Genomic DNA, 12252 nt, shown 5'->3' with positions numbered 1-12252 from the left:
CGGCCGGGGCTCGGCCCCGCTCTGCCCGGAGCAGCGTCCCCAGGAGATACCCCGGGCACACAGAATGTCGGGCACCGCCGGCAGCAGCAAACACCGACAGCCGGAATGCAGAGTTACCGTAACTCACCGTGGAACACGCCGTTGTCCGCTAGGAAGTGCCGGCAGTACTGCAGGCAGCTCTTCTTATCCAGACTCCAGTAACTCATCGTGAGGCAGCGTCCCGCTCACCATCAAAGGCTCTGACCCTGCAAGGGAAACGGGAATGGGTTACTGGGGCTTCATTTACAAACAATGCCCCCAACTCCTGCTGCCACTGTAGTTATTTGAGCCCTTCATGCAAAACGTTCTGTCGGCTTCACACAAAGATGACAACAAAGGAAGTTCTTCACTCTCCAAACGTGTCCATCCCCACGGACACATCACCTGGATGGAGGCAGAGCTGTGCTGCACTGGTGCCACCAGCCAGCACCTCCCCGGGTGCTGCAGGGAGCAATGGGCACCTCTGTCACCTCTGTCACCACTCCCCGAGCCAGCGCAGGCCACTGTGGGGCCCGGAGACACGATCAATTTAATCCATTCAGTGATGCTGTCCCATATTTAACAGGCTACAGACACATCCCACACCACAGAGCTATAAATCCTCCCCAAGTGAAGGTTACAGTAATTAAAGAGGTGACTCAGAGGTAATCACCCCCTGACTTTGAGACCAGAGCAGAGTTATGAGGACACAGCGCCCCTGTGCCCTTGCCCTTGGCTGACATTGGCCTGAGGCACTCGGGATGAAATCGCCCATGGACGGGCAGCTTGAGCCTGGGGAGGAGCACTTACATCAGCCGCCCAAAATTAACACTGACGGCTGCAGGCAGACACACCAGCATTTCATACTTCTCTGAAGCCACGGAATTCTTAATCTCCTGTGCTGACACCAAATCCTTTCACTGGATCCTCCTTCTCCCTTTGCTATTTTATGAAGTTCAGGTTCTGGTTTCAGCAATCCAGACACCCCTTCCTGTTACATGCCCACTTAGGTCTCCCATTTTATCTCCCTCCCACCTTCACTCTGGCCAACCCAGCTGCTTGCTCGCCCACACTTGGCACAAACAACTCCAACTGCCTTCATCCAAGCAATTCTAGCAGGATGTGAGGACACTGTCACCCAAATCTCCTCACTAAACTACTGCCAGGGGGCCTTAGTAACAAAGCCACCCCCAAATGCAGCACCACAGCACATGAAGGGACACAGATCCATTTCATTCAAAACAACAAGGACAACAAATAACCTGAAATCCCAGCCAACAGGACTCCTCTGATCCTTAATGACCAACTTAGCCACAGTCCATTCCGGGGGTGCAGCCAGCTAACAAGGGAACAGAAGGACCTGGAGAACATTTCCCCTGTCCCCGTGCAGCCTCAGTGCCTCGGTGTCAATGCTGATGCTGATTTGAGAGCGCCAGAGACCCGCAGGGCAGTGCCAGTGTGACACCCATGGGTGTCACAGGGATGGGCTGGGGGCTGTGCTGCAGGTGGGAGCCACAAACACCTGTGTGTGCTTTGCTCCATCTGAAAACGTCCCCAGCTCCACCGAGGGTGTGTTTTGGGTATGGAGCGCGTGTTGTTTACTCTAAAGGCATGTTTTGCCAACTTTGGAGCCCAAGCAGCAATAGCCACTACCCCTGCCAGGATTCATCTTCCACAATCCCTGCTCTTTCACCCTCGTCACCCAGCAGCTCTCCTTATAGCCTGCACTAGGGCCACTCTGCTTTACCTAGTAAGGCACAAGCTGTTAGTTACCTTTAAAGCACAGGAATAACACCACAGTCCAGCCTACAGCCAGGCTTTTTGCTTTAGGCTACAGGAGTCCAAGAGGCATGGTGCTTTAATTAAGGAAACCATATCAAATATTCACCTCCAAGAATTTGCACACAATAACAGCAGATCTTATCTCCCACCCAGATCTCTCCCGTATCACAGGGAGATTTACAGGGAGCTGTGGCTCTCCACACCGCCCTGCAGTGCCTCTGAAAGAGCCCCTGAGCCCCCTCCCCTCCGTCTCACGGCCGGCTGACACAATCCTCCTTTGTTCTGGCACAAAGGGTTCTCCCACACCACGGTGGCCCCTCGGAACAAAGGTTCTCCCGGGCTCCCCAAGGGGTTGCATCAGCTGACACAAACATGCCGCAAGAAAACCTTCCCAAGAAACACCAGCGGTTCTTTGGATAGTGCTCAAAGTTATTTGCTTTACAGGGTTCCGGGAGCGCCCAGCCAAGATCATGCCTTACCCTACAGTACCAAAAAAACAGCAAACAAAATCCCAACCAACCCCACACTTGGGCCAAATACCATCGTTTCAAAGGAACACACACTTAGGAACTTAGCTGTATACAAATTTGCATCATTTCAATACAGGAGAAAAAGAACATTCTGTCTATGCCACTGACTAAAATGCAGGCTGTACCTGTGTCACTTATTTTATACATGTAGAACAAATTATTAGAGTAAAAAGTGTCCATATGTATATAATTAGCTTAATTAGGACTGCAACAGCAAAACTATTTTGGCAAAAAGTTACCAAAATCCTGACGAGATATAAATCTTGGTTCAAAACCAGCTTGATAAAGCAGCCAATTCAGAGAGAGTTGAAAACACTCCTCACTTTTCCACTCTGCAGGTTTCTCAGCTCGGGGTATCATTTTCACAATAAGCAAATTCCTGCAGGTTCAGCCCTGAGCCTGCCACATTCATGCCAAAAGGTAAAACAGTTGGTGCTTCACCACCTGAGAGCAGAGATGCTAGTGCAGCGTGTCAGGAATCCATCTATTTGTATCTGGATAAAGTGTATTAATCTGGAAGCTGAGCAAGGTGTCCATTATGTGCTGTGCAGAAACACAGCACCTTGAGAGAACTGCATCTGCTATTTCAGCTGATTCATTTCCATTAAACCTGTCAGCTGCCTTATTTTTGTGCTTTGAGCACTGTGTTCCATGAGAGACACTTTTCCAGAGAGCTTTGATTAGTTGTACAGAGCTGTACTTCACAAGAGAGTTATTAATGGAAAGATACTTCCATTAATAACTTGAGCAGTATCAGTTAACTGGTATTGTTATTAATAGAAGTAAGTTGGTATTGCTCAAAGTTGGATACAAGGAATAAGTTAACTTGTAAGTAAACTTAGATTCATGTGTGCACACATGAATAAACAATGCAGATACAGACAGATGAGATGAACAGATATGATCTTTGTTGTCAGAAAGTGGGTAAACCCCTCTCAAGGAATGTTTCATTCTACACATGCTTTATGAAGTTATTTGATTCTAAAAGCAGTGGAAATGAATGTGTGAGGCATGGTGAATGCAGCAGAGGATGCACATGCCCTGCCTGGGCTGGCAGAGATGCTTCTCATGGCAAGAGCTCAGCACCAAGAGCAAAGCCTGACCCCCATATCTCACTGTGTCTGCAGCTTCCCCTCTCACACAGAGCAAGCCCCTGTGCTGTGCAGGGGAGCAGGGAATTCCCTCATTCCAGGCAACCACAGCCCTGCCACCAGCAGCTGCAGGCTGGGATGCTCTCTGAAACCTTCTCAGCCCAGGCTGTGGGACAGGCTCAGCACAGACCTGCTCTGGAGAGCAGCAGCACAACCCAATGTGTACCTGCACAGCACAGCTCCAGGGGCAGGGATCATTCCTGAGGACAGGGCAGGACACTGGCACTTCCCTCAGACCAAACCACAGCCCCAGGAGCAGGGATCATTCCTGAGGACAGGGCAGGACACTGGCACTTCCCTCAGACCAAACCACAGCCCCAGGAGCAGGGATCATTCCTGAGGACAGGGCAGGACACTGGCACTTCCCTCAGACCAAACCACAGCTCCACTTTCAGAGCTCAGATCTACCCAGTGAACACACACGGGAAGTATGACTTATCAAATCTGATTCGTTTCCTTAGCCCCAAATGGTGTATAAAGTTCATGTTCCTGGTAATTAAAGGAAAGTCCAGAAAACACTGAATATTAAGCGGGCTACTGATTTTGGAAGTTTGTGCCCATTGATGACAAATTTTAGTATGAAAAATAGTTCAGAGATACTGGGCTCTCCAACTGACATAAAGGAAAAGTATAACAAAATAATAATATTACTTTTAAAAAAGGTAAGAAATGAGAAGAGCAATCCAGAGTCACACAAAGGCCACCCCAAGTGTGTGGTGGAAATGATGCTGTGGTGGCCCAGCTATGGCCAGAGCCCTCTGATGAGCTTTAGAGATCTCAGTGTGGGAGGGAGCACAGACCATCTGGCTGGCACTAAGCTGCAGGAATAGAGTCCAGAGAGAAAGGCTGGGCTTTGGTGTGGCAGCTGGGATGGTGGTGGGGGCATGCAGCATCTCTGATGACACCATCTCGTGTGGCAGCCACCTCCCAGCCACTGCAAACAGAAAATAAACACCAAAGGACAAATGCCACTCTGAACTTCCCCTGGAGGATCCTGAAGTGGTATTGAAAATCTAAGCAATTCAGCTTCACTACAAACCTTCAGTGTTATTAGAAGGGAGGAAGTGAAGTGTTTTATCTTCAGTGTGAGAACAAGCAAGAGATTCACTTGCTCTCCTCAGGAACAGAGCGAGGGCTGCCCACTGGGGATCACTGGGTTTTCCCCACAGTTTCTTAGCTCAATAAAGAAATGTTCCCCATCAAGCTGTACATCATTTGCCAAGGTGTCATCAGCACTCAGCACCTGGGCAAGCACACAGACACTTCTCCAGGACGAGCTCCCAGAGCTCAGCCCTTGTTACACTGGGATTGGGAATAACAGTACTGGCCAGAGGGAGAGAGGTCATCTGCCCTTCTGCTCACAGCACAACACGCAACCAGGAAACTCCATCCCTCACCAGCTTATTAAAATACGCTGCAGGCTCTCTCCTGGTTAATCAGTAGCCACCAACAGGAACTTCCCAGTCCAGGTTTTTACTTTCTAACCAAAGTGACAACTCTGGCAGAACAGCTCTCAAACTTCAGAGACCAGTTCTGCACAACAGGGGCTGGGTTTTTTGAAACAGTACCCACAAACCAAAGAAATTCTTGGATGAAAAGCTTAGCCATAGTTAGACCTAAAAAGCACAAATCTGAAGAGATTATAAAAGCCTAACATGACAATATTCCATGAGACATCCACCCATCTGCAGTCTTGGGCTTCTTATTCCACTAAGCCACCAACAGTCACCCAAATATTGCTAAGCATTTAAGCTGGTCTAAATTCATGCAGATTTAGATTTAATTGTCACACAAGCCAGGCTCCAAGGGTTCCACACATCATCTGTGCAAATCTCCACTTCAATCAGAATCAAATATCATCATTCACTCAAAATAACTTGCATAAACATTGCTAAAGTTACACATATGGGAGCCAGGCAGAATAAGCAAGGCACACAAGATGGAAGTTCCATACTGCTGACTCAAAAAGACATTTTTTCCAGTAAATTGATATAATTTTCATACTTACAAAATAAAGCTTCACCTACCTATTGTATTAACTATGTCATTAATGTATGGCTACTTTTAAGAGTTAAAGCATCTTGTATGAAACAAAAGGCTTAAAAAATATCCTTAGTGTTACAATCCCTTTTGAACAGCAAATATTTAACCATAAATATTACCAGCATGGAAAAAATATCAACAATGCTTGGCAATAGAAAATAAAACCATCCAGTATGGGATTCTTTTCTTATTTCTCTAGGAACTGGTCTGGAGGAACAAAAGCAGAGATTTTAGCTTGGTTTATTTTTCTGACAGATGAGTTCCCTAATCAAATGTGCCAAGAGGCCAGAACAGCTGTGCTGGCACCACGCTGGCAGCAAAGGTGTCTGAAGGGGCAAGCCAGAGCAGGAGCACAGGAACACATCCTGTGGATTTCCCTGGGAGCCACTGCAAACTCAGAATTCAGAGATGTGAAATCATCAAACTCAGAATTCAGAGATGTGAAATCATCAAACTCAGAATTCAGAGATGTCTCATCAAAGGGGAAAGGTCACAATGGAGTTTGGGATGCAGATACTGCACTTGCATGCTCTCAGGTAGATGAGACTTACTGAAAACGCAGATTTTTAGGAATTTTTACTGGGTTTAATCTGGTATTTTGGCTATTCCCCCAGCAGAGCACTAAACACATCTTGCATCGCTCACCAGATGAGGCCAGAGGCTCAGCCCAGCCCTGACTGCAGCAGTTTGGGGCCTGCTAGAGGACAAATGCCAGGATTTGCTGTTGAGGAGCACGAGGAGCAGGCTGGGCTCCCTGCACAGCACCAGAGCAGGCTCTGGCACACAACTCCCCAGCACCCAGCCCTGCAGGCAGGCAGGGCACGGGGCTGAGCCCCCTGTGCAAAGGCTCCTCTACCTGTGCCAGCCCACAGCAGCCCCTGCTGCTCATTCCCATGCAGCTTTTGTTCCCAGCCGTTCCCCCACTCCTTCTGGGAGCCGTGAAAAGCGTGTGTCAGCACTACTTGCTGCTGAGGAAGGCATTAGAAAGGATTTGAGCCCACTCCCCATGGCAACGGACCCTGAAAGGGAATTAGCATTTGCTCCCCATTCCTCGAGAAGCCTCGATGGAATTTGTTTTTCTGCTCTTTGAGGAATTATGTGCAGGAGGGCAGCGTGCTGCTGCCTCTAGGGTTCAGCAGGCACAGCTTCAGCTGGCACCTGCCTTGCACACCCTGTCCAGGGTAACACTCACCCGCAGACATGGGATGGGTAAATATCAGTGAGACTTTTCCATGTTTGCCTTGCACAGACCTCAGTGCTCTGCACACCTTTCTGCTGCCTCTGCCAGCTCTGTACACCATTCACCAATCCAAATCAGGTTTGGGTTCGCTGCACAGAGAGTTTCAAACTGCAAATGAATGCCGGAGTGTTTCTGCAAATGAAAATCTGAAATGTACAACTCACAATGTGATAAACTGTGGAGATAAGGACACCTGGAAGGAATTGTGCCAATGCAGCCACGTCCAAGGCATGGACATGGATGACCTGCACTTTGTGTCCCTGGCCAGTTACCAGTGTGTGTGTGGTTCCCCCAGGAGTGGGCATTTCACACCATAAGATCCTCTTTGCTGAACATCAATTAACACAGTTGGCAATTGCTAACATTCTTACTTTTTTATTTTTTTTTCACCCGTGGGTGGAAGAACAGCCAAGCAAAGAAGGAGAAGCTCGTGGGGCTCAGCACTGCCTGGTGTGACCCACACCATCCCAGCCACACGCTGGGTCACACTCGGTGTGCAAAGGAACAGGAACTCCGTGTCAGTCCCAATAAATCACACCTGTAACAGAGCACACACCACTCTGCACCACTGCCTGCCTGCACTTGAAGTTTCTTGCAAGCAGCCTTGAGTTACTTCAGCCTGAAGAGACTCACATGGGCACCTCATGCCAAGACCTGTAACACACACACCAAACACCCTTGGAGTGGTTTTACATCCTGCAGTGGTTAACTCAGCTTCCACCAGGGCACGTGGCACCCTCAGCACCCTGTGCCCTGCTTCTTCCAGCCCTGCAACTGGTATCTGCTCCAAACTCTGCCCTCCTCTGTCCCTGGGGGACCTTTGTGAGCGCCCACCTGCAGTGTCAGATACCTCCTCGCATTGAGCATCCCCAACCTGCCTTCTCATCCCTCAGAGCTGTGCTCCACAGCACTGTCAGCCCCCCAGGTACACCTGACAGTCCTTCTGCAGTGTCAGATGGGCGGCAAAAGGCTCCAGAGTCAGGAGTGCAGAGGGAAGCTCAGATCTCTGCAGTAACAACAGTGCCCGCTGTGACCGTGGAGACTGGCACAAGAAAGCCACCTTTGTCACAGAAAACAGTTCCAGCTTCCTAAAATAAACAAGAAGGAAGGAAGGAGTACACAAGCACACACAGCTCCCTGCTGCCCGTTAGACCAGTCTGGCTCCAGCTGGGCTCCACCAGAATCACCTTCTGCTCGTGGGCTGGGAAACAAAACCAGATTGGTCCCTGGCACAGCCCAGAGCCACGGGCTCAAACCAGTGAATCCACTGCCCAGGGAGCCACTGGCTGCTGGCCAGTGCCTCTGACACCTCCCAGTGCAACAGCCATGGCCGGGCCACGAGGAAAACACCACCGAAGTGCTTGTGCAGCATCCTCACTGCCACAGAGCTGAACTCATCTTGGGCAGCACCCTCACTGCCACAGAGCCAAACTCATCTTGGGCAGCATCCTCACTGCCACAGAGCCAAACTCATCTTGGGCAGCACCCTCACTGCAGCCCAGCACATCCGCAGCACCCAGGGTCACAATTTGGTTCCTGAGTTCCTATGAGAGCCCCCAGAGCAATCAGGCATCACAGTCTCACCTCCTCTGAAGGCACACGCAGAAAATGCTGTCCTGCTGCAGGCAGTACAGCGGGTCTCCAGCAGACCTGGAAATAGACGTTTGCTTTCCAAATTTGGAGAGTTGGTTTTTGTTTGTTTTTTTGACATTCAGGCTTGTTTAAAGTTATTAAAGAGCAAACAAACAAAATGAATCTGCACACCACCACACTACCCCACGTGGCTGTGCCCTGACTGTGCCACCAACGTTATCCATTTAAATTGAATTGGATCTTGGGTGACACCTTAGAAAAAAAATGCAGCCTATTCAGATTTCATTAAAGGAAAACTGTTCCGTTTATAGAAAGATTATCTTATAGACCAAACAGAAACACGCAGCTTAAAGCCTTTCCCAGAAACAAGGGGAAGCCAAACCTTGAACAGAGGACTAATTTTCGTTCTACATTTTGATGCTCATTAAACTGTTTTAGTGTCACGGGTATTTCTTGACAGTGTTTTAAATTACAGATCAGCTCATGCAAAGCTGGGAGCTGTTAATAGCGGCTGACCTCTCCTTTGCTTTTACGGAGTGAAAATTTTATTCTCCTTCTCAAATACCGGTGATTTTGATCAAAGTCATGGCGGGACACCCGCCTCAACGGCTGAAAGGACAGCAGCATTAAATCAATTCCCTAGGCAACCTCCCAAGCCGAGCCCCTATTGTTAAAATAATGAGCTGTGCGCCACTTGATCCCAACCCACCAGCTGATCCCCGTTTTTATAGACAATAGGTAGCAGAGAACCAGAAAGCACCCGTGAATGGATCATTTCCCACAAATCGTGCATCTTCAGCTGATAAAACTCAACATTTCTTTCTGTAACAGGCATTTTTAAATGTAGGAAAAGAGCATCCATCAGAGTTAAAAACAGATTTTATAAAAGTAGCGCTCTCAAACTTATTGCAGGGAGCTGAAACTTAAAGAACCAGGAAGACTTTTTAGCAGCGTGTATCCTCTCAGAGGAGAGGCTGCCTCTCACCTCCCAAAAAGCCTGGATTTTCTTTCCATATCGCACATTATCTTAACTCAGGTGCCTCACTGCAGGGTTGAACCCTGCCTCTCTTTTCAGTACTGTTACCTGCAATTATTCTTTCACATTTCAGAGCAAACACCTTAACTTTTCTTTCATTTCCTAAGTTTTGCAACATGAGGGCCAGAAGTCCCAAGGCCAAGTAAAGCAGGAGGGCCCCCTGAAAACAGGCAAACATTGTGTTTTATAACTCAGGAGTTAAAGCACACTCTAAACAAAGAGCCTATGACTGGTCCATCAGATAAGGCTTATATCTTTCTCCCTGGAATTTAATAACACTTCTTCTAAAACACTTTTTGGCCAGCTGGAGTTGGAGTTCCCAGAATTGCACAGAGTGGCTGAATCACAACAAAACGTGTACGGAGTTTAATTTGTACTTCATTTAAAAAAAAAAAAAAAAACGGTTTATGGAGTAGGCAATTAGAAATAAGGTATTTTTAGGGAAGATTCAACCCAGCAAGAGGTTTGATTACAAGCACCATCCCAGCACCTTCCAGATGGGGACAGGCGCTCCCACTGCTGTCCTGCGCTGCTCAGGGGCTCGGCATTTCCCACCAAGCCCCGCTGCACACGGGCTGGGCTGGGGCGATCCAAGCGGCTGCGGCTCGCTCCGGTTTCAGCGCCCGCGGCCCCGGTGCTGCCCTGGCACCGCCGCGGGGCAGCGCCGCCCGGCACATGGCGAGCGGGGCAGAGAGCGGCTGGAGCTCAGCCCGGCCATCTCCCCGTGTCCAGCGGCACAAACACGGCCGAGGCACGGCGGCGGCCCCCGGGGAGCCCCGGCTCTGCACGGCGAGCGCTCGGGACACGCGGATCCCGTCTGAACGGGCTGAGAAGAAACTCCAGCTCGCAAACCCCCACCTCAAGCCCGGCCGCGAACACCGTGAGAAACCAGCACCAACCGCATGGGAAAGCCCAGGAGGCTCGCAGGGACACAGTCCTGTCCCGCCAGGAGCGGGCTCGGGGCTCGGGGGTCCCGTCCGCCCTCACTCACTCACCGTGACCGCCGGGGTGGGCTCGGTCCGGTGCTGTGCCTCGCCGCCCCGGCCGCACGCACAGCCCCAGCCCGGTGCGGGTGCTCAACCTGCTCCGTTCAAACCCCAGCGCTGCCGCCCGCCCCGCCCGGCCCGGCCCGGCGCGGCCCGCCCCCGCCGCGGGCCCTGCCGAAACCCGGAGCGGCCCTGCAGCGGAGCGGAGCGTCCCGTCCTGTCCGCCCGGGAGCGGCTGCGGCGGCCCGAGCTGTGATCCAGCCCCGGTGTTGCCGCGGCCCCGAGCCCGTTCAACCTGCTCCATTGCTCCATTGTGTGTGCGCTGCGAGCGGCGGGGCAGCGGCGCCCGCTCCCCTCAGCGCCGCCCGGCTGGGACTGAGCCCCCGATCTGCTCCCATCAGCGCCCCTAGGACTGAGCCCCCCGATCCGCTCCCCTCTGCCCGGCCGGGACTGAGCCCCCCGGTCCGCTCCCCTCAGCGCCGCCGGGACTGAGCCCCCGTTCCGCTCCCCTCAGTGCTGCCCGGCCGGGACTGAGCCCCCGATCCGCTCCCATCAGCGCCCCTGGGACTGAGTGCCCCGATCCTCTCCCCTCTGCCCGGCCGGGACTGAGCCCCCGGTCCGCTCCCCTCAGTAGCGCCCAGCCGGGACTGAGCCCCCCGGTCCGCTCCCCTCCGCCCGGCCGGGACTGAGCCCCCCGGTCCGCTCCCCTCCGCACCATCGGGACTGAGTCCCCCGGTCCGCTCCCCTCCGCACCGCCAGGACTGATCCCCCCGTTCCGCTCCCCTCAGCCCGGCCGGGACTGAGCCCCCGGTCCGCTCCCCTCCGCACCATCGGGACTGAGCCCCCCGATCCGCTCCCCTCAGCCCAGCCGGGACTGAGCCCCCGATCCGCTCCCCTCAGCCCAGCCGGGACTGAGCCCTCGATCCGCTCCCGTAGCGCTGCCCCCCGCCCGCCCGGCAGAGTCTCCTCCCGCAGGACTCACCGCGCTCCTCGTGGGGAGCGGTGCCGGTGAGACGCGATGGGAACCGAGCGAGAAGCGGCCCCTCGGGGCGGCCCCTCGCCCAGCGGGTGCCATGGAGACCCCCGGCCCTCCCACCCCACCCTGCCGTGGCAGGGACACCTTCCTCTGTCCCAGGCTGCTCCAAACCCGGTCCAACCTGGCCTCAGATACTTCCAGGGATGGGGCAGCCACAGCTCCTCTGGGCACCCTGTGTAAGGGCTTCACCACCCTCTGAGTAAAACAATTCTTAAATCCGATCTAAACCGACCTCCCTTCGTTTAAAGCCCTTCCCCGTTGTGCTATGACAACAGCCCTGCTCAGAAGTTTGTTCCCGAAGGAAGCAAAGAGCAGCCCGGTGCCCGCGCTGCCGGTGGGCTCCGAGGGGCCGGGGATGTTTATTGCCATTTGCCTGACATGCCACACCAGCAATAAAAAGTCTGTGCAGTGTCGGAGGTATTTTTCTTGGGCCATTTGGAGGCCGGGTCTCTCCTTTCACTGCCTGTGGTCTTTTGAAGATGTTGCATCGCTCACGGCACATTCAGAGTTGCGAGGGCAAAGGCACAAGTGCTAAGCGCTAAACAGTTTAATTCTTGTCCCTATTCCCAGCCACAGAACTGCCTCCTCTGTTGGAAACTCTCTGCTGGGCACTGCTGCGGCTGAAGGGAGGGATGGAGCTGCTGAGGGGGTTTATGCAGGGGAGAAAATGCTGCTTCTCCCCCAGCCTGCTGCAGAGATATTTGTCTGTGCTCCTATTACTGCTTTTCCAATAGCCAGGCCTCCCACAGAGACAGGATCTGCAACCTCTCAAGCCCTGCACAGATGGAAAGCACAGCTTTGAACTGAATTGGGCTCTTTCTGAAGGGGGAGGGTGTG

General features: G+C 52.3%; 1 protein-coding gene across 3 annotated transcripts in view; it reads right to left on the bottom strand.

The window, feature by feature from the left end:
* The window catches only part of PLCH1 (phospholipase C eta 1), a 55323-nt gene extending 44849 nt beyond the window's left edge, over positions 1-10474 (bottom strand). For all 3 annotated transcript variants that reach the window (XM_064721180.1, XM_064721178.1, XM_064721182.1), the window contains exons 1-2: positions 10389-10474; positions 128-245 (exon numbers count right to left, since the gene is read on the bottom strand). In XM_064721180.1, the coding sequence (XP_064577250.1) occupies positions 128-206 (79 nt within the window). In that variant the 5' untranslated portion in view covers positions 207-245; positions 10389-10474. The remainder of the gene's footprint in view (positions 1-127; positions 246-10388) is intronic.
* Between the last annotated feature and the right edge of the window lie 1778 nt (positions 10475-12252).

Source organism: Zonotrichia leucophrys, chromosome 9, assembly GCF_028769735.1.
Source record: "Zonotrichia leucophrys gambelii isolate GWCS_2022_RI chromosome 9, RI_Zleu_2.0, whole genome shotgun sequence".
Lineage (NCBI taxonomy): Eukaryota > Metazoa > Chordata > Aves > Passeriformes > Passerellidae > Zonotrichia > Zonotrichia leucophrys.
The sequence above is the reverse complement of the archived record's forward strand: the minus strand, read 5'-3'. Positions and strand labels throughout refer to the sequence as shown.